Genomic DNA, 22,791 nt, shown 5'->3' with positions numbered 1-22,791 from the left:
AAGATGTACATCGTCATCGAAAGCAAACAAGTACGAGTAAGTGGACCTTGAGTTGAGACAGTTATGTTGTCAAAACCTTTATTTAGTAGCTTCCAGCAAACCAGCCGACTGCAGTAAAAACAGTGTGAATACAAAATAATAATTTCCTCTCAACAGAAGAATAACCAGGCGTTGTTTTAATCAACAACATCTTTAGTTTTCTTTCTCCTCTGTGCCACAGAGACACCCACCGGAGCTGCATTACCCCGACTCACAGCTCTGATCAAAGCAGCGCAGCAGCGCTCCTTTTCCAGCTAGCACATCTGCAAAGAAATGATTCATCCCTCACAATGTACTCCCCACCCCGCTGACCGCTTAGGAAGACATAAATTTAGACTCCAGACATGCACCTTCGCACATCCAGCCTCGCATTGTACAACGAGCTATCTGAGAAAAAGGAGACGGTGAGCTCTGAATGTACTCTGTGATCTGCATGCCAATGTTGGAATACCTGCAAACTCTCAGCACGCTGAGCAGATGGAAAACCAGAGCATGAACCAACAACAGAGCAATATCTCTCTGGCTGAACATCACAGAAGCCTGCACCAACATTATATATCACATAACTCTTTACATGAATCTTGTCTGACACACGAACTCACACGAAATCAGGAGTATCGTCCAATCGCTGCACGTTCACATGTGTTTTGTGTGTTTTGAGTGTGAGTGAGTGAGTTTGTTTGTAAAAAATTCACTAAGGCAACCTGATTGTTTGGTCTGGGAGCCTCGAGGGCCTGTAATGTAGAGTATTAATCCTGAAATAGACTCTCAAGTGAGTATCTTCTAGTGCAGCACTAAGCTGATGATTACTCACACATCACAATATGTGTGCGTGTCCACTGTGTTTCTGATGCTGCGAGGACACATCTGAGTTTGAGACCTTGAGCTGTAAAGAAAAACTCCCCTCAGTACTATCGAAGAATTGCCGCTATCAAAATGTGTTTCCTAAAACTACTTCACAATAAAAGCCCCCCGTTATTTAGTCATTTAAAAGCTTTTATTATGAAGCAGCATTACAGGAAACGTGTTTTCAACAGCTGTAACTAAACTATGACTCCCGAAACAGCTGCAAGCGAGCACGACAAACAGTAAAACACAGCAGATGTTTGAAAGTAGAGGCAAACCGGACAAACATCTCTGGTCCTGTATCGCCTGTTGTCCCACAAAACTCTGATTTAGTCACGTTTAAGAGAAAAGAAAAGAATTAAACTACACTTCAAGTCACACTGCTGTCACCATGTTTCTGCATTCAATCAATTAAGTCAGTGTCACCAACAAATAATACACAAAAAACAACAAAAATAAGACCAAACTTGAAATAAACTCAAATTAGCCTCAAGGTTCGGGTAAAGAGGAGAGGAACTGCTTCACCAGTATGCCAGTGAGGGCTCCTATAACACTATAGGGTGTGGTACAGACTGTATAGACGCAAAAAATGGCCACCCAGCACATTTTCTCCAACACACGCACACATGCACAGCTCCTACACAACATAACAGCCCTTCACACTGACACATGGCCACCCACACGGTGGCAGAATTAGCTCCACTCAGGTCTGTTGCCCACCACGACGCCGCCTGCCAAGCACACACAATGTGTTTCTCCACATGATCAATATTAGAACGTGACTGACGACTGTAATTACTCCAATATCTCCTACTCCTAATTGTTTCTATATATAAAATCTGTGGGCACTTAGGTCCGTCCACGTTCTTCTCGTCTTTCTCTAATGGCTTTACACAAAAAACCTGATATCACATTGTGAGCCGACCTTTTTCTTAATTGGTGTTTTCAAAATTTCAGTTCAAGATTTCTTTTTCTTTTTCACATTTCTGTGCCCACCTCTTATAAAAGCCTAATATGTCTTTATTAAAATACCTGGCACGTGGCAGAAAAAGCACTCGTGAGCTCAGGGAATAATGGAAAACTGATCGCAGGCACAATCTATGAACAAACTCTTACTGTGATTAGTAACTAGTGATAGCAGAACGAAGTAGTGTCAGTGGCAGCAGGTCAGTGCTGTAATAAATCCAGGTTTGCGATCTCACAAGAAACATTTTATCTCATCTAAAAAGAGGCTTTTTTTCGATTTCAGGCTACATTTCCAGGATGTTTTAGTCTCGGTCGGCTGCAGGCCGCGGCGCTCACTCAGGGTCAGCGAGCTGAAAGGAATCTCTCCTGGAAAGCGAGACCTTCGCCTTCGCTTTGAAATTGAAACGGGACAGGTACGAGCGCTCCGAAGAACAAACCGATCCTCTGACACTCAACACACTTCCTGCTAACAACTCAAATCAGCACAATCCTGAACACAACACCTCACACGTTATATACAGTGAGATTTACTTGTGTGTTCAAGCAGAGGTGACTGACAACAAATCCCACATGACCACCGTCATCAACACCACCTCTCTTTTTACCTCTTTGAAACGAGCGTGCGTCTTATCTGTGAGTCACACACCCAGGTATTCCTCTGGGTTCGTATCTAGATGCAGCTCTGTGCATCGGCGGCCTGTCAGTTTAATGGGAGAGCAAGGGAGCAGCCATTCTTCCTCTCCACCTCCGCCTCCCTGGCCCACTCTCACATGCACTGGCTCACAGCCCAGATCATACACACTACAGCCTCAGCTCCTCTGCAGCACCGCTACAGCGACAATGGGACGTTGTGACTCAGTTATTTTGGTTTAAAAAAAGCATTTCAATCCCAAATGACGCCACAGCTGCAGGACAGAAATCCTGCATAATTCGAGGGAACTGTGAAAGAGTTCGGCTGCAAACAGGAAATTAGCGAGAAAAAGGCTTCAAACCAAGACCAGATGTTTCACAACAACAAGTGCGGGCTTGAGTAATACGTTTAAAGTTAAAACTCGCAGCGCAGCCGCAGGATTCGGCAGTGTCTGAGTTGAGTGAACCGGACAAGGCGGGGAGTGAATCCATGAATGCTGCATGAAGCACAACGATGCACCGCTGTGATCTCTACAGTTGTTGCCGAGACGTTCTTCATTATGAGAGCGGCTGCAGGATATCAGACAACCACAGGATACGAGCGCAAAAAGTAATAAAACAGATAAAAAAATGTTGTATCATTAATAACAGCAGCCACCTGTAACAGGCACGCAAACACAGGAATGTATTTATGGACATTTCAGGCTAAATGTCAAACACACCAAGGTACCTGTTGTATCGGACTACACAGTCCGATACAACAGCCCCACAGTGAATTTTATCTTCAGGAATCTTATAACCAGAGCTGCAACGATTAGTTTGATCATTGATGAATCGTTTTCAGTAGTTTTTGTGTAGTTCAGCTTCTCATCTGTGGGTGTTTGCTCCTTTTCTCAGCCTCATGGGATGCTAAACTAAATAAATAATCGTCAAACTACATCAATACAATCTATTTTACTGAGCTTTCTGGGCTTCATCAATTGTTTTAATGACTACATACATGGTACAACAACGGGAGCTCCTCTCTCCAACAGAAAACACTGCTCCTCAAACGCCTCGTCAGTAGCCCCGCCTCCAATTCCGTGGCTTCATGACATCACTACGTCACCGTGTCACACAGTCGTATAACTTGTGCCTGTATTCAAGCTAACTGGAAGCTGCAAACACAGCAGAGCCGACCGGAGACACGGTGAGCGGTGCTGGCTCAGGCATGTGTGAGCTGACCAATCAGAGGAGACTTTCTGAGCAATGAAAATGAGCACAATGTGTCTCTTCTCTCTGTGTCAGCACAGACGATCTACGAGTCTACCTCTTGCTGTGATCAAGTAGAGCTGGAACCATTAGTTGAATAATTGATTAGTCGATTGACAGAAAACTGTAATAAAAAAAAAACGAATTAATTAATCAAGAAAATAAACAGGCTAATTAATAACTTAAGCAATCGTTGCAGTCATATACTGATTGACGCCTCTGTTGCAGTACTACAGGACTGCAACTATAAATCATTTTCATCACTGATCTGTTGATGATTATCTACATTTGATGCCAAATAGTTTCCCGAAGCCCGAGTTGGACGTCTCCAGAGAAAATACCGACACGGAAATATATTGTATAGCTCCCTCTTGAGATATGATTATCGACACGCTGACGCTAACTTTTTTATAAAGCATGCAGGCGCTCTAAACAGACTCCCCTGACAGTTTGACTCAACAGATTCACGACTTCCTGACTTTAAACTACACAGATTGAAAAGAATTGAGTGAGGCAGAGTTGTATCCTTCCTTTAAGGCTAATTCACATTGAATTAACAGCACAAATGGACACGAACAGTCAGTTTTGTGGACCTTGTTTCAGCTCAGTTCATGTCAACCTGACACCACGATGCAGTGAATGCATTCTGCAGCATCCTCTCGCACAACGTCCCGCCCACGACAATGTCTGATTGGTAACATGTCACAATAAATACAATAGTTACAATATCTAGGTGCTGTATCGTAGGCAACTGGACTTGTTTCAGCTTCTTGAAGAAACTGAAACAAATCCAGTTGCCTACGATACAGCACCTAAGATTTACCATGATGACCTGGATGACTGAGAACCTTCATCAGCAATAGTTTATCATAAACTATACTGCCTCTGCTACATATCTTTGCCACAAGAGTTTGATAACCCTGCAAAAAAATGTGTGTATATCATCCAAATATATTGATATTTGAACTCTCTAACATCGAGCCCTACAGAGGAGGAAGAAAACCCTCAACTATTCACATATTCAAGTCAAAACCAGCTGATTTCTGTCTCCTCTTCATAAGAAACCACTTTAAAAAGGGGCACTTTGTAGTTTAGGAGAAGAAATCAAAACTTAAACTGCATAAACAACCAAAATAAGGTCCCCAGAACACTGTTTGGAGCTAGAACAGGTGGCAGGGTCCGCCAAAGGTCAGTTTGTTTATTCAGTCATGAAAATAAAGAGATTAAAACGTCTTCCCCAAAACTACATGTTGCACCTTTAATGACTGACAACTCTAAACACAACAACACCACTAAATCTAGAGTTGGGTCAGAACATTTCTGCTCTCCAGCAGGCCTTAAAGCATGTGTGTGCAGCAGGGTTTGGATTTAAACCCCCTCACCTCCTCACCCTCCTCCTCTTCCTCCTCCTCCTCCTCCTCCTCCTCACAGTGACGTGGTGGTAAAAGTGCAACGTGGACGGGGCAAATAACAACACGAAGCCATGACACGAGTCCACCTCCATGTGCTTACCTGTTCTGCCAGCCCTGGATCAGGTTGGTGTATTTGCTCAGCACTCCTTCCAGCTGCCTCCTGCGCGCCTGCTGCTGCAGATTCATGCTGTTCCCCAGCACAGCTCCCCGGCTGCCCCCCGATCCGAGGGAGCCGGAGCCGGGGCTGTGCGACCCGGTCCTCCCGGGCTTCCTCGACGATGAGCCCCCGCGGTCCGACGAGGAAGAGTTGGGTTTGTTGGACCCGAGGTGCGGACTGCAGAGCGTCTTGTCCATCCTGGCGACGGGACGAGTGCAGGAGGAGGAGGAGGAGGAGGAGGAAGAGAGGAGGGGGAGGAGGAGGAGGAGGAGGAGGGGACGGGGATGGACCACAAGCAGCAGCAGCAGCAGCAGGGAAGATCTCAGCAGCGCATAAGTGGTAAACAGGCTGATATGTGTCTGCTGGACTAAAGCAGGGGCGCTGCATGTGGTGCCACTGCGCTGTTGCGGTGCGTCACGCGTCCCTCGGTGCGGGAGAAAGCGGACATATTCCTCAGTGGCGGTGTCGTTGCGTGCTGCTCTCTCCTCTGCAGTGCGCGTCTGTGGCACTGTGGGTCTCCTCCAGCGTTTTCCTGGTAGGGGAAGGCAGGAGCAGCGCGCAGACACGCCCCCCGCATCCCTGGACACGCCCCCCGGATATTACAACGCACACATCATCACACCAAACAGAAGAAGAAGAAGAAGAAGAAGAAGAGTAAACCCCCCCAATCCAGAAAAAATAGAAAAACACTGCACACATCAGCAGGAAAAGCCTGGGATGACTCATGTGTGAGGCTGGGAGAGGACTATTTTTAGGATGCTTGCAAAGGTTTGGTTTCACAATCAGCAGAGGTGCACGACGAATGTGTGCTGCTGATGTTGTGTAACACATTTCTTGTCTTGTGACTCATCAGGTTAATCATGTGACCCCCTGCGGCGGACTCTGACCCCTGGGTTGGGAACATGATAGACAATCCTGCAACATTACGAGGCTGTAACGTGGTGTGATAATACAGAGAGATACTGACTGTAAAATATACAGCGTGTGTGTGTCTTCTGGCCCGAGTGTGTTACAGGGTACATTTAAAGGAACGGGTCGCCCAGAAATATAAAAATCAGTCTTTATCTTCTTGACATGCTGGTGGAAAGTCAGGTCCACGAAACATTTCTGGAGCTTCACGGCAAAACAGCGATGCAGCATTCGCCAAAATAACTGAGGTGGATGGGGACTTGTTCCTAAAACTAAATAAACAACCGACCAAAAAGAAAACAAATTGCTCCTTACAGCTCGACCGACGTAATAAAGAGCCAAACGTTGGCAAATTTTAGCACGCTACTCAGGCTAAACTAAGATGTGAGCATTCTGACTCTGGTGTTTCATCATCTCAGAGTCCACCAGCTTTTATAAAAAGATGAACAGATAATAAAAAAATATTATCCTTAAATGTTTACAACTAGTAAATCATTCAAGCAAACAACACAAACATTTCTTTTTCCAAGAAGCAAACAAATAAGAAGGTATCCAAGACACCCAAATGATTACATAACAAAGATACAATGGTTATTTCTAAGAGATAATGAACATTTTGATAAAATACTGTATTTATCTTAATATTATCTATTTGGCCAAATACAGAGATGAGAGATCATAGATAAATTATTGAGAGGATTTCAAAACTGAATGTACTTTTCACATCTTTTCTAGTTTATTTGTGTATTTTCATACATTTTGAAGGGTTTTCTGACGGTTATATGCCCTTGAGGTTTTTTTTAAATCAAAGTATTACATAACCCCATCGCCCACGCACCCACTTACACACGACCGTGACGGCCGTGTTGTAAAGGACATGTTAATGGAGACCAGCCTGAGGAGCACCGCAGGCTATTAAAGAAGAGGCTGATATTGCGCTGAGCGACTGGAGGCACGGCTCGCTGAGTCTCCATAGGACACTTAACGGAGCGCGGATGGATTCCTGCTGCTTGTCAGCCGAGGCAGCCACAAAGCAAAGATCAATACAAGAGAGAGGAAGAAAAAAAATCCCCGTGACACAGAGAGTCAATGGTTTTGTTAAACGCCCGTGCTGAGAGTCAAGCTCGGGTCAGCTGCATTTCATAATGAGAATGAGAGGTCGTGAGACTCGGGTCTTTGTTATTACCTGTCAATTTAGCATGCACACCTTGTTTAGCTTCACATGTTGGAGTCAAGTGCCTGAATAAAAGTGGAAGGATTGGAAATTGTGTTTATCTGCTCAAATGTCGGCTGCAACCTGTTGCAAGTTCAGCTAACTAGGTTGCTTCAGTTACCTGCAATAGTGTTGTTTCATCCAAAAGGCAGGAGGCATGATGTTAGCTAACTATATTAGACTGTACTGTTGGGTCGAAAGGTTAGAAATAATACCTGTTCAGGATTGAAACATCCACTGTGTAGGTGTCAAGATGCTGTGAGATTGACGTTAGCATCACCTTATCTCTTGTAAAGGTGAGGCTTCCTTCTGTGTTTCTTTCCTACAGAAAGCTGTCACATCATCCTCGGTTATGTTTTGAATTAATAACATTTAAATCACATCCAGACTTCGGTGTTTTATCAAGTCAAACACGCAGACTCCTGTGTTCTGCAGGCTGAAATCTGTGTTTTTGTTAAAGGAGTCTGGTGGCTTTGGAGAAAAAGCATTTTAACAGCTTCACTCCCGCCGTCAAACAAGTGCTGTCTGAAAAAGGTCGATCTCTGTAGGGATTCCTTCCATAATGTTGTCAGACATTTCGAAATAACAATCTGAGCCTGTCAGCGGCAAAAAAAACAAGCAACTTTGACAGGCGCGTTCTCCCCGAGGATTAATTTGTAACCATTGCAGCACATTTCCCAACTGCCAGCTGAGGCGATGCACTGGACCGTTTCCAAAAGCTTTTGTTCCGTTTACAAACCCAAATATGTAAACACGGGGTCCACATTTTGAGATACCAGAGAGAGCTGTGGCGAATTTATCGGTTCTGAAAGAGGCCAAGTAGCCGACACGTGACGAGCTGCAAACTGAACCAAACTGATTTGAAAATGCTGTTAAATACAGCTTTTTTTGAGCAGATATCTTCACTGTAGCTGCTGAGCTGAAAGCGTTAGCACTCCCGAAGAAGGTGCAAGAGCTCGATTATCCGTCGAAGGTATAAATAACATCATCTCATGTAAAGAAACCTTTTCAAATGTGGGATTTCGGGGCTTCTGGATTAAGCCGCACATCTGTAGGGAGACATTTTATGAGGTGAACTTTTCCTTTATTTATTTATTTTTTCAGATGAGAGTGTCTCTGTATTGTATTGTCGTCTGCAAACTCTGCAACATCATGACATTTAAAATCATCATCTACTTCTTCACCCCTCTCCTCCACCTCATCATCTTCATCCCTCGCTCAGTCATCACCATCACTCTGCTGAGACAGAACAAGCTTCTGCAGGAGCCGCCTCTGTTTCCTCCCCTCGGCGCTGTAAAACAGGAGCGAACTCATCCCCCCAGAGCTGCGAGTTGATGCGTTTCTTTTTCCCCGGCTACACACCGACATCGCAGCAATCTCCTCCATTACAGTCCTGCGTCAGCGCAGGCAGATTTATGGCAGCTGTGACCGCCCGAGCCGGGGCCTCATCATCTTCCACTACCAGCCTGCTCCTGGCACCAGAGCCATTACAGCCGGGGAGATACTTTAAAACCCAACGGCACCGAAATGTCAGCTTTTTCAGGAAGTAACAACAGCAGCCTCGTTTGTGGCAGGATAGCATCACACTTCTTAGTTTATGTGTTAGCTAAAGAAAGTTTTAAACTTTAAGTGTTAAGTTATAAACTCAGATGTCACTCTGTAGAGGAGCCTCATGGTAATGTCGTCCTTTCCTGTGCTATTCTGCGTCGGCTTGTTCCCGATTTCTTCATTGAAGTTATATTATGTTGACACCCGCTGAATTGTTCAGTCCCGAGACTCCGTGTTTTTTTATGGCTGCACCACTTCAAAAGGAAACGTTCTCGGTCTCTTGTGCATCAGTTTGCAGACACTTCCCCCCCAAAATCTGCACAGTACACTTTGTATTTTGTGAAAAAGTTAGGGATCTCTGCTTGATTTTGAAAATGTAAAAAAAGAGGCGAGGTTGAACAGTGTTTGGATGCTACAGCATGAGATTGTTATGTAACTGGTCCACTCACAGGTTAGTCTGCTGCACTTGGGGCTATTTTATGGATGGATGGATGGATGGATGGATGGATAGGTAGGTAGGTAGATAGATAGATAGATAGATAGATAGATAGATAGATAGATAGATGTGTCCAGATTTACATGACTTTTTCGTTTCCAAAAAAAAACACGGTGATTTTACACTGTGCTTGTGTTCTCGTTAGGGTCAGGAAAAGATCATGAACTGGCTTAAAATGCCTGATTTTGTCACCACAAACAGCTGATACCTGTCCAGCGATCTCCTTAAAAATATCTAGTGGTTTCACAAACAGACTTCTCGCCTGTAACTCCACCATCACTCCCGACACGTTGTGATGTGACAGTCAGGTGATAAACATTTATTGTGATTTTGATATGGCACCTTTTGTAGAATTGTCAACATGTTACATAGCATATGACACGAACAAATGTTAGCGTGACATTGTTTTTTGCAGTAACGGGACCCTGTTAGTGTTTCTTTCGCAAGGATCACATCCAAATCTTGACTAATGTGGGAACCAGCCTCAAGCTGGCATCAGTGCCAAGGCTGGAGATAAGGTCAGCGATGTCACTCTGACCTTCCATAAAACTGTAATGACTGCAGTGCGGTGCGTACTAAGTCAGAACACTCCATCCTTTCCTGCCAGACTGCTCCTTTTAAATTTAACTGTTGAGTGTTATATTTTTACACTTATGGACAATAAATAAATCTGATTAAATCATTATCTCAGAGGTAATGTGCGCCATTAGGCAGCCCTACGATGCTTGTCATGCCATTAAAATGCTTAGCTGATGCGTGTTTATACTCAAAGGTGCTTTTTGTAAAGTTGATTTTTGAGTCTCGCTCCCAACTCGTCAGTTTTTGTTGGGAATGAGACTCAAAAATCAACTTTTCTTACAAATAGGACCCTTGAGAGATTAAGGCCTTGAGCACATGAAGTGTACAAGTGTTTTTCTTGTACACTTCATGGGGAATCTGACAAAATATTAACTGAGAGGACAATATATGGTGAAAAAATATATCTGAAGGGACATCGGGCCATACTTCATGGTAAAACAACATATTTGATAATGCCTTAGCTACCAGTAGACAGCTAACATTAGCATTCCTCCACTTCCTAGCTAACCTTTGTCAGAGTTACAGGATTAAGTTATCCTTAATTATCAAACACATCTTGGACACATTTATTTAAGCCTGGAAGTGAAATGCACTAGACATAATCAAATGGTTACGTTAGCGAAGAAGTGGTTGAATGCTATCGTTAGCTAATGGTTATCAAAAATGTTGTTTTTACCTTGAAATATGGCCTGATACCCCTCCAGATTTTCACTATCCATCATCATTTAAGTTCGAGAAGGTGTGAAACGATCACATTGTGTCAGATTCCCTATGTTTTTTTATGACATAACATTAATCCCAGCATTTGATAACATGATAATACACCTCACTGATGTTCTTGTGGCTGAAAGAGGAAATCTCCACAGTCGGGTACAAAATCTTGTTGAAAAACTGGTGCGTTATGAGATGTTCAACACATTTATTGGTGAAACGTTCAAGTGTCCACACGCTCTAGGGCCGTTAAGTGTAGGAAGAAGTGGTTTCACTTAGGATATTTCACTACATTGCAGCAGCAAAAGACTTTGCTTGATCAAAGTGTGCCGCTGTCCAGCACATTCTGCATTTAATGTCTGACAGCCTCTCGGAAAATAATTGATGATTGATCGCGAGGCTCAGCGAAGGAAAAGCCCAGGACTCAGCTTTAAAGATAAAGTAGCGTTAGGAAGTCCTTCATCAGCATACGTTCTCATCTCCTGGATGTGCAACAACGTAATATTTCATGGCTTTAAAATGGATCCTGGCATCTCAAAGGGCGATTACACTGAGTTCATACAGTGTGTCAGAATAAACGATCATTGCTGTGTCAGTGCACAGTTGGAGAGATTTCAATGAGGACGGCTGTATTTCATCATCGATCTCATCAGAGTTGGTTTTGTGAGCTCGTCTGTCCTCGTCCCTGAAAGATATCCGCACACTGCCCGTCACTTTGTGTACAAATACAGACACACACACATAAATCCTCATATCCCTCCACCAGTCCAAACCAAAACCCGACGATAGTGTACAGAGAGACACCGCTGACCTTGGCTCTGTCTCTATTCTGCTGACGCCTGCATTTACAAAGGAACAGCTGGATCAGATTAGCGTTTCACCTGGTTGTCTGATTGTTCCTGGCAACCGCAGGAGGTGAGATTATCTCGAGTCTGTTTGTTTTGGGAACATTTTATCTGCTTTTTTCAAACTCTGCCGCCAACACGCCTCCATAAAATGCCTCCCTGCCTCGGCTCTTTGGCAAAGAAGCTTGTTTGACGCGCGGAAGATTAATTTCCTCTCTTTGGTTTTACTCTAATAAAACTGTAACGTAGAGCCGTGTAGTTGTATTTCAGTAAACGTTTTGAACGACACGAGGCGGAGATGCTCGACTTGCGTATGTTTGCACAACCGCCTGCATTATTCACAAACACCAGCAACCACGCCGATAACTACTTAATGGACTGGAAGGCGGCTATTGACCCTGCACACTGACAAGGTCGACAGACTGTGTGTGTAGGACTGTAAACTGAGAGAGAGGGATTTATAGTTCAAGTGTGTGTGTGTGTGTGTGTGTGTGTGTGTGTGTGAATATCTGACTCTCTGCTTGCTGCCGCTCTCCATGCTGGGCTGCAAGATGAAGGCATGCATATTCATCACGGCAGCTAAAGAAAGAGGTAGAGGTGAATATGGAAGCAGGATGCTACGATCAGCCGCTACGCTGAAGGTCAGGACACCTCTACACCTCTGCGAGACAGAGGACAGGTGATAAAGGCCAGTATATTAACTCAAAAGCACTTAGCATCTGAGCACGTAGACTGCTGCAGTGACATAGAGTGTGTTTACGTTATTTTGTAGCACGGTAGCAATATAAATAACAGGAAGTCACGTTTAACTACTCTAACTCCATCCGAACAAAACAGAAGATGTTTGCAGAGTGTTGTGTGGAGGGTCGGGGCGGATCAAGAGGCAACAGCTCAGCTGCTCTGACCCAGCTAGAGTTTCTGGATCAGAGCCAGACCCGCTGGAGGAATAAACTCCTGGAGTCACTATGGATTCTGCTCTGATCCCAAACCGACGGGAGGAGAGCCACCTTAAATTTAGTCTTTTTCGCCAACTTGCCTAGAAGTAGCAGCATCGACCGAATGAAGGCATCACTGTTCAACGGCAGTTATTTCCTTACAACAGTATTTGAATGCATCACTGTTCAAAGGCAGCCGACTTAAGTGGGTCTTAAAGGGACAACATACAACAGTAAGCGAACGCATCGCCATTCCAAGGCACTTCAGCACATATAGCAGTAAGTGAACGCATCGCCATTCAAAGGTACTTCAGTACATACAGCAGTAAGTGAACGCATCACAAGTCATAGGCATTTCAGTACATACAACAGTAAGTGAACGCATCGCTATTCAAAGGCACTTCAGCACTTATAGCAGTAAGTGAACGCATCGCCATTCATAGGCACTTCAGTACATACAACAGCAAGTGAACGCATCACATTCAAAGGCACTTCAGTACATACAACAGCAAGTGAACGCATCACATTCAAAGGCACTTCTGTACATTCAGCAGTAAGTGAACGTATCGCCATTCAAAGGCACTTCAGTACATACAACAGCAAGTGAACGCATCACATTCAAAGGCACTTCAGTACATACAACAGCAAGTGAACGCATCACATTCAAAGGCACCTCAGTACATACAACAACAAGTGAACGCATCACAATTCAAAGGCACCTCAGTACATACAACAACAAGTGAACGCATCACAATTCAAAGGCACTTCAGTACATACAACAGTAAGTGAACGCATCACAATTCAGATACACTACAGACACTAAAGACACTACAATTAACGGCATTTCAGTAGGTAAGACAGCAAGTGAATGCATCGCCGTTCAAAGGCACTAAAATACGTACAACAGTAAGTGAACGCATCACAATTAAACCTCACAAACAATGAGATCTACAGTATATAAAATATTTTGTTGTGTACTTACATTATCCCAAATTATTCCAACAGTGTTGAAACCACATAAATCCATAATTTCATTCACTATAACTTTGCATTTTATTTGGCCAGTGGTGTGTCAACACAACTTCCAGCAAAACCTGACTGATAATATTCAGGTGTAATTATGAAAATACATGTAAAGGCATAACAGAAAGGGAAAAGTGTGACAAAATGGAAGAATATCCATTTGGATCCACTGTTTTAATGGTTTCGTCTTTCTTTTTAATCTTCACAATCTATTTCTGTCCACAAGTATCTGACAGCTGAGTTAAAGGTCACAGTGAAAGTTGTTACACTCATTAAGCCGGCACTTTGAGGACTTTCTTCCTTATTATATCACCTTCCAGGACCGAAAGCACAAAAGGTGGACAGAGATACAGGACGGCTGTGACAGACCTTCAATAAAGGTGGCGATGTGGCTCTCTGTGGGCTCAATTATGGCTCAGATGAACAGGACCAAACGGACCCTGGATTCACGCTCTCACTTGACACTTTTCTGTGTTTGTCAGAGGAGCAGAGAGAAGAACAGCTAATGGCTCCACTTGGTTTTTAGACTTTATCTGTTAAGCAGACAGTCAAGAAAAGATACCCGTGTCAAAAATGAGACAGTGTGACGACGGTCGTCTCCCTGAAGCTTGCTGCAGCGAGATGAGAGCAGAGGAAGCTGTGACAGAAACACCACCTTACTTTCTTTTCCTCTGCGCTGTCATTGCTCGCCACTTTAATATCCTTTTCCACAGACAACAGGAAAACACACACACACCAGCCCTGCGTTGTTGTGTGCCTGTTTTATTACCCTCCTTCTCCGTTTTTTGTGCACCTAATTTCCTTTAAGGACTCAACCTTATCACCTCCTGAGTCAAAACCACTTTTACAACTTAACTTGACATTTCCAGAAGCATTCAAAGCACCAATAATGCCATGATGGCTTCTTTACTGGCTAATTAAGATTTTTATTATCTCGCAAATGTCAAGAAGAAGAGGTAATACAGAGCTGTGGCTGCAAGTCGTCAAAACATCAACAGGCAAAACGTGCTGTATTTCAAACTAATTGTTGCCTCAACCTGCTACATGAGCTGCAGAAATAAATGTACGCAGGCTGTAAGTCAGTGATTTACATCCACGGCAGGCGGTGGTGGTGGATGTGTTTCTCTGAAGCACATTGGAGACATCTACTGGCCAGAAAACTAGGCTTACACTTGGCCTAGTTGAGAAAATGATGAGATCACCTCCACGATGTGATGTAATTGTCTCTGGAGGATTTGGGAATGCTGCCAGTAAACGCAGAAACAGTACGGACATATTTGATCAAGACTGAGTAAGACAAGACACACAGTGTGATGTGCATAGCTAGTAAAAACAATGGTAGCAACAACAATGACAATGAATTCAGCTCTTCAGTGTCATGGTCCTGATATTTTGTATTATGGGCTCACTGTCGAGACTTACTGGGACAATTACGGAGCCACCTTACAGAGTCAGATGTTATCAGTATGTGCTTTTCCCGAATATGAGAAGTCAAAATATCCACTTATTGGACTTGCATTTATCAGGTAGCCATGTTTGCTAACAGGTTTGGCATATATCAACTTAAAAGAACAGTTGTGTTTGCAGCTTGTCTGCTGATCCAAAATGTCCAAAAAATCAGATATTCCAGGTTTAAATGAAGCTAAAAACTGTGTCAGTCAGCTCCAGTAGCATTACCTAAGGCTAGTTAATTAATCTAAAATAATTTAAACTAGCTTGTGCTGTTAAAACTAGCCTAGCTTCAACTAGCTAAGTTTGATTATAATGGAAGCTAGTAAGTCAAGTAATTGCGAGTTAGCTTTCAACGGGCAGTTATTTACTGTGGAAACGTATCAAAAGTTCAGCTAGCTCCAGCTAGCCTTAGCTAAACCTACATTAACTGACATTTCCAGCCTTGTCATTTCCTGTAGATAAGTTAAAAATGCTAATTTAGATAATCTTTGTAACTGTTATCACATACAAATGAGGCAGTAGCTATAGTGCTAAGAATTAAAGTAATTCAAGCTAGCTAGTCCTGTTTGAACTAGCCTAACAAGCCTACAGCCTAGCTTCTGCTAGCCTAGCTTGGTGGAGCATAAGGATAACTGATGTAAGTGGATTATCTGCAGTTCTTTGTGAAGATATGTATGGTTTAATGATAAAAATAAATAAAATAAGTAGGCTAGAATCATCTTTTCTATGGAAGCAGGGTCTTTAAGTCCATTTCAACACTGACATCATTCTGTCTTCATCGTCGCTCCATCTCTGACCAAAGTGTGATGAATAGACAGACTAGTCCGTCTCCGATGCCTCTTGTCTTTATTAGAGAACGCTCAGATTAATAGTCATTACAGGCCCATACATTCATGAGGACTCCACTATCTGCTCCTGATTAGGAGAATAATGTGGTCTGGTTCTGGGACCACCTCTCTGACGGGCCCGTCTCTCTATAAAGGAGAGGAAACGAGGATAATGTGAATATATGTGTGACTGCCTCCACACAGACGCACACTCCTCCCATCCATTCCACTTATACGCCGCGGTGTTTTTAGTGTAATGAGCCTTTATAACGCGGCTCATCAGTATGCTGGAGGTAGTCTGGATCAACCGGAGTCATACTTTTACTCAAGGACATTACATTAGCATCGATCGTCCTCCAGAAGAAATAAGGAGGAGTCGTCAATTCGCTGTCGATTAATGATCAAGACTCCCCTTTAATCAAAATATGTGATTAAATTACTAAAAAAAATGTCATTTGTGGTGACTTGGCGGCAGCTTCAAAGTCATCAATCATCCAGGTAGAGGTTATGAGATGATGGGACTACACTTCCCAGAATGCCACAGGCTGCTGCTGCTGCTTCATTTTTATTAGTCCAACCAACCACAGCTCTGCTCGGGGGTTGACCATGTGTTGTGTGACTGCCACCGGACGGCTGTCTCGAGACAGTGCAGGGGGAAACGTGCCGCAACAGTGACACACACACATATACACGCACGCACGCGCACACACATATACAAGCATGCAGGCGGCAGCTACATCAGCAGCAGTAGCAGCAGCAGGGACGTTAAAGATGGAGTAGGGAGTTATGTGCCTCTTCCGTCTTCGTCAACATGTTCCCGGGAGTTGTCTACGCGCTGCTGGCGGGTTTCCTCGGGGCCGTGGCGTCGTCGTCGGCCAAGCTGTCCCTCGGAGCCGACTACCTGAAGGGAGTGTGTGAAACCGGACTCCGGACGTGGGGAGAGCAGCGCAAATTCAGACAGGCGGACGAAACTACCGCGTGCGACCGGGTGAGGCACCGCCGCGGTTTCAAAGTTGCGTGAATTATTAACGCAGTGTGAATAATGTAGCGTTCAATTTGCCCCGCGAGCGGGGTGGTTTCTTCTCCTCGCGGAGGGAAGTTGGGGGGTTTTCTCCCCTCAGCATCAGCACCAGCTCGCGCTGGGGTGTGTGGGGGGGGGGGGGGAGCCCGTATGCAGCAGTAGCAGCAGCAGCTGTGCTCTCGTGCCGTGTCCGCGTGCTGCTCAATGACATTGCAGCTCGTGTGTGTGTGTGTGTGTGTGTGTGTGTGTTTGTGTGTTATCGCGTTGTTTTGTTCAAACTTGTCTCAGCGTGTTGATGGAAAACGGGGTCAGGTTTTCTCGTGTGACCTTCACGCTCAACGCACACGTCACGCGGTGATGTCATACACATCTGCAGGCAGCTGTCGGAGACGTCAAGCTGTGACCTTTCAAAATAAAAGATAAGGTGCAGGTGGATGTAAATGCTGTTAATATTCAGCACCAGGTGTGAATGCGTCATGAGACGTCAGACACACACACAGGGGATAGACTCCATCACCACGTAATGTCCTGGTTGAGTTATCACTGTGTTTAATGTAATCGAGTACATTTACTCAAGTACAACTTTGAGGTACTTGTACTTTAATGGAGTATTTTCATTTTATGTCACTTTAAACTTCAAATACTGTATGTTTTATGTCATTAGATTGTTGTGTTGTACACTGAACTACCTTAAAGGACTTTATTTGTTGGAAAAGTTGATTTTTGAGTCAAAAACTGATGCTTTGGGATCGTAGGACGGCCGGCTGCCTTTTTTTTCTACATACAGGACCTTTAAAATGTATAAAATAGGTGATAGTAGCTTCATCTCCAGCAACTTAACATGAAAATGCAACATAAACATTAATGCACCTATTAAATAAATCCTATAAGACGATAAATAATAATGTCACACCGGGATCCCTCTCATTCTTTCACATTAAGAGCGTTTTTACTTCGGATAGTTCGAGTACATTTTGCATGCAGAACTTTGAACTTAAAGTATTTTTAATTTGTGGTAGTTCTACTTTTCTTCAGTTAAAGTACTGAACAGCATACTTTACTTCCACTACTGGATATTCGAGGCCTTAGCTCCAGGTGACATGTTATTGTCTGTGTTTCTCAGCTCCATATTCCTCTGAGGCTGCTGTGTGGCGGCCTGCTCTTCACCTGCAATGCTGTGATGTGGACCTTCCTCGCCAAAGCACTCAGGTACTCCTCTTCCTCCACCCGAACCACTGTGACCACCACCGCCTCCAACTTCATATCCTCCGTAAGTAAACAGCCTCTCTCACACACTTTTCTGCAGACTGTAGCGGAGAGTAAATTAATTTCAGAGTGACCTCACATCCTTTTCGTTCTTACATAAGCGGCTTTATTTTAGAAAATAGGCTGGACTACATTCAGAAATAACTTGTCGCAGTGATTTAGGCTTCTTCCTTGTCAAAGTTCAAGTCCTTATCCCATCGAGGCTTCCTTATTGGCTGTTTGATGACCAAGGAAAAACCCTGATGCTTTCCTCCCTGCAGGCTTTCCTGGGGCAGCTGATCTTTGGTGAAGCCCAGATAACGTTGTGGTGGGTCGGGATCTCCCTGACCTTCTCCGGTCTGTTAGTGCTGCAGAGGGTTTCACCACAGGATGGACATCAGAACGCCGTCGCCAAGGACGAATAATACATCTTGTCTCCTCTAGTTCAGTGCAGTCCGGCTCCAGCTGACTGTATGTAGCGTGTTTTACTCTCCGTCTCCTCTGATTTTAACACCAAAGAATAGTGAAGTTCTGTAAGTGGATTTGGTCGATTCTGTTTTTCATTGAAGGCTTTCTCTTCCTGCACTACAGTGAACGAACTTCCAGCTAAGTAACTTCGTCGCCATGTCGGCTGAGACATCCTGCTGGCTCAGCTGCAGCCTTCTTTAGGCTTTTTTTCTAAAATCAGAGGAGATGTTGGCCTTCAGCCAGTCTGATCGTGGCACAGCTACAGTCTGGCTAGAGGAGACAAGCTAATGGATGCCTGTGCCCAGTTTCCCAGAAGCTCTAAAAAAAAAAAATCATCTTTGTCCACAGGCTTACAACGAAGCAAAAATTATATTAGCTTTAGTCAATGACAGCACAACAAGGCATGAGCTAACACAACAGGGAGGAAAGGAAGGGAAGAGATTAGAAGGAATAATCTGACATTTTTGGGGAAATGCACTAATTTGTTTTATGAGATGATTGATACCACTTTCACGTCTGTCTGGTAAATATTAAGCTGATGCTTGTGGCGGGTTAGCTTAGCTTAGCATTATGAGTGGAAGAGGGGAAACAGCAGCCGGGCTCTGTCTGAAGGGAACAACATCAGAACCTCTAAAGCTCAATGAAACAATTTTGCACTTGTTTTTTGTGCAGATTAAACAAAAAAAGAGGCAGATTTTCTTACCTTAGGACGGAGTCATGCTAGCTGTTCCCCTCTGTTTCCAGTCTGTATGCTAAGCTAAGCTAAGCTAACCACATTTAATGGACGTACTTAATGGACGGAGTGGGATCAATCTTTCCGTCTAACTCTCAGGGCTCTGGGTTGCGACCATAGCGGTTGCACATGCGCCCAAAAATCGTCAATCAATCACTTAAATAATTTGTTAAAAAATTTTAAAAACATTTATTTGGTGCATCTAAACGAAGGCCAGCACTGCCACCAATGTAAAAAAAGTGAGTCTGGAGCCCTGACTCTCGGTAAAAGACAGGACGTTGGAGCATTTCTCAAAATATTACTATTCCTTTAAAGGACGAGGGAGAAAATACAATAAACTTTATGTAGTACATGATTTGAGAACCTGTGCGCTAAACTGACCGACTGACCTGAAGTCAGTCGTTTGGGTCCATGAGCATTGGACAACGAGCATCATCAGCTACGCGCACGATGTCACCATTAATTAATCAGCCTGTGCGTTACGTATTTCAGCCCTCGGATCACCAAAGCTTTCTTAATTCTCATATTTCCTTAAGTTACGACGACACTCACTGTAAACATCCTACACCGACGTTGCATTCTTATGCATGCTCGAGGCGATGTTGTGAATGAAGCACTTAGCGAACGAGGTGCGCCTGTATTATCACGAGTAATAACACTAATGTAGCGCTGAAAGGCTCATCCCCGGTGAGAACTCGCTGTCTGCCCGGGTCTTTCTTTTCACTTTTCATTTGCCTTTTCCTGACGGCTTGAACCTTAACCCTTAAGATACGAGCATGACACATGTTTTCAGAGGCAGCTGGTCTTCCATTTCACGATATATAGACGTGTGCATGTTCCACATATAGCTCACACCAAAGCATCCTGGAGGGTCGGGCCACATCAGAGTGACGTCCCCTGTGAGCTGCTTCGTTTTATTAAAACTGACTGAAGTGGCCCAACTGTCTCTCCAGCAAAAGAGACATCACATGGCCTTTTTGATTGCCGTTTGAGCTTTACGTGCCCTGCGTTTGCAATCTCATATTATTCTGTTGCACATCACAAATATATCCGTCCATCACTCCCTCATCTCTAGACACCTGGCCCCCCTTGACGTCTCCGGAGCTGAGTGCAATAACATTATACTTCCTTTAAATCTCATAACACTGTGATGTGTGTAACGGCGAGGGAGCTTTGAGGATTAATAATTGAGCAGAAATGGCAATACACGCTACTCGAGGGACGTTTCTGTCAACATAAATCAGCTAAGAAAGCAGACTATAAGTACACAGGGACTTGCCTGGATGTGATATCAAAAGGTCGCTTGATTGAACGGTATTTTAAGATCACACTTTGCTGTTTGGATACATATCATGAGTGCATAATGGTAGCTATAATACCTGTGTGTAATGTCCCACAGCAGCAATGCACAAATATATCAGATGTCCTTCCAACTGCTGCTGTGCAGGTTTTGTATCGTGTTATTTACATGCATCCCTATTAATGTGACTGCAGTGACAATGTGATTATACAGCTCTTATATTAAAAGCCGGCTGAGTGACGTTTCATCCCAGGGCTGTACTTCGCCACACAGGATCTTTCAGCAGGTGTAGATCACTCACGGCCACACATAACAGGCAGCGATATCAGAGGTGAATTTGTTTGTGCCTCCACGTTTTGGGATCCTGGATATGTTTGCATTAGTTAAAGGAATAGCTAAAAAAATATGGGGATGTTATGCTTATTAGCTTTTTTTCTGCAGAGAGTTAGATGAGAAGATTGACGCCACTCTCGTGCGTGTATGGTAAATATGAAGCAGGAGGCTAGGAGCTAGTTAGCTTAGGTTAGCATACAGGCTAGAAACAGGGGGACACTGCTAGCTTAGCTCTCTAAAACTCAATATTTACCTGGTAATATGTCATCATCATATGTTGAATCTGTATAAATAATGCAAAAGTGCAGAAAATACTAGATTAATGCAGGATTTTGGAGGCCTTTTATTCAATTATTCAACAGACAGGTTTTGGGGGGGGGGGGAATCGTACTAGCTGATTAATATGAAGCTGAAGCAAGTAGCCAGTTAGCTTAGCATACAGGCTAGAAACGGGGAAACAGCTAGCCTAGCTCTCTCAAAAGCTAACAAACTCCACGTACTAGCATCTCTAAAGATTGCTAATAAGGCTAACAAATATCTCGTTTATTTAAACTGTACAAAAATTGAGGTATATAACTAAAAAATTATGGTTTAACAGAAGGTTAAGTGTTAAGTTTAGTAACATTTATTGAAATATCGAGCCACTAAATTTAAAATTCGCCAGGCTAGCTGTTTCCCCCATTTCCAGGTGCAGTGCTAAGCTAAGCTAACTGTATGCTTTAACGCACCAACATGAGAGTCGTATCGAACTTCTCGTCTAACTGTCAGTAATAAAAAGCAGATCAGCATATTCCCCCGAACTATTCCTTTAAACATGTATATCTTTAATCCTTGCTTTTGAACCTGAAGATGTTTTGGTGCCTGGCTTTTTCTCCAGTTAACCGCATGACATGAGGGTAAACCATCTACCTGTGAACCCACTCTCACTGTAATATAACCAGCCAGAGCTTTGCAGTAGCCACATATCTTAGCTCTGTGACAGCGGCATGGCCCTGAGTGTGATGTATTTATATCCGTGTGCACATAAACGTTAGATGTGGTTGTACACAGAGGTTAGGAAAACCACCGAAATGTGATCAAGATGTGTGACATTGACGAGTTAATGGTACAGTAAATTTATCAGGAACTCTTGTGAATCAATAAAGTTTTGACCGTTGATACCAGAGCTTCTCAGAGGTCAACAACCTTTGTTCAGTCTCAGCAGAAGATTAGAAAAAGAGACTGATTTTGCTTTGATTTTGCTTTGTTGGTTACCATTCAATCTAAAGTACGTGCAGCTCGGTCGCCGCTTTAACCCGAGGCCGCGGCTGCATAAACAAATTTAAACACGTTGACCTTTTTAGCGCGAATCAAGAGTGCGTGTGATTAGAGGGAGCGACTCTGTGAGCTCTGATATAAACCCTTCATAATGTGTCTTATGTGAAACAAACATTTGTACAAGTGTAAATATATTCTGTTAATAGGAAAAACACTCAAGAGGGTGTGTAAAATGTAAAATGTCATCTCCGCTGAGAGAAGAATCACTGAATTATGGAATAAACATCTCATCTGACAAACAAGACTCTCGTCTGCATCACTCAGATACTGTCGGATGTTCGTGACGGCTTTGCTCCACGAACAGAAAAGCTTTTATTCTACATGCAGATGAATTGAGTTTGAGGTGAATTACAGTTTGAATTACACTTGTATTTGACTGGATGTGCAGGTTTGTCTTCCTGCAGCAAACAGGGGGCTTCTCATTTCTCGTTTAGCTCGGCGGCATCTCTCTTTGCATTCACTGAAGTTAATGAGGCCGGACGTGATGTTAGCCTTGAGCTAGCCTGCATCTTCCCGCGCAGTGAGCTTTATGCTC

The 22,791-nt window shown here is 43.7% G+C and overlaps 2 protein-coding genes across 3 annotated transcripts in view; one reads left to right on the top strand and one right to left on the bottom strand.

Moving 5' to 3' along the window:
* osbpl10a (oxysterol binding protein-like 10a) overlaps window positions 1-5,824 on the bottom strand; it is a 66,563-nt gene extending 60,739 nt beyond the window's left edge. Inside the window, exon 1 of one of the 2 annotated variants that reach the window (XM_084379215.1) lies at window positions 5,245-5,824. In XM_084379215.1, coding sequence (XP_084235341.1) covers window positions 5,245-5,498 — 254 coding nt within the window. In that variant the 5' untranslated portion in view covers window positions 5,499-5,824. The remainder of the gene's footprint in view (window positions 1-5,244) is intronic. The other variant, XM_084379214.1, reaches the window with a different exon arrangement.
* A 10,652-nt stretch (window positions 5,825-16,476) lies between these two features.
* Window positions 16,477-22,492, top strand: tmem42b (transmembrane protein 42b). Its single transcript, XM_084380399.1, has 3 exons — window positions 16,477-16,827; window positions 17,984-18,130; window positions 18,387-22,492. Exons 1-3 carry the CDS (start codon window positions 16,651-16,653, stop codon window positions 18,528-18,530), a joined length of 468 nt encoding a protein of 155 aa, XP_084236525.1. The 5' UTR covers window positions 16,477-16,650; the 3' UTR covers window positions 18,531-22,492.
* Window positions 22,493-22,791: the final 299 nt, after the last annotated feature.

The sequence above is a fragment of the Pagrus pagrus genome, assembly GCF_965226575.1.
Source record: "Pagrus pagrus genome assembly, chromosome: 17".
Classification (NCBI taxonomy): domain Eukaryota; kingdom Metazoa; phylum Chordata; class Actinopteri; order Spariformes; family Sparidae; genus Pagrus; species Pagrus pagrus.
Note: the sequence above shows the minus strand (reverse complement) of the source record. Positions and strands in the feature narration are given on the sequence as shown.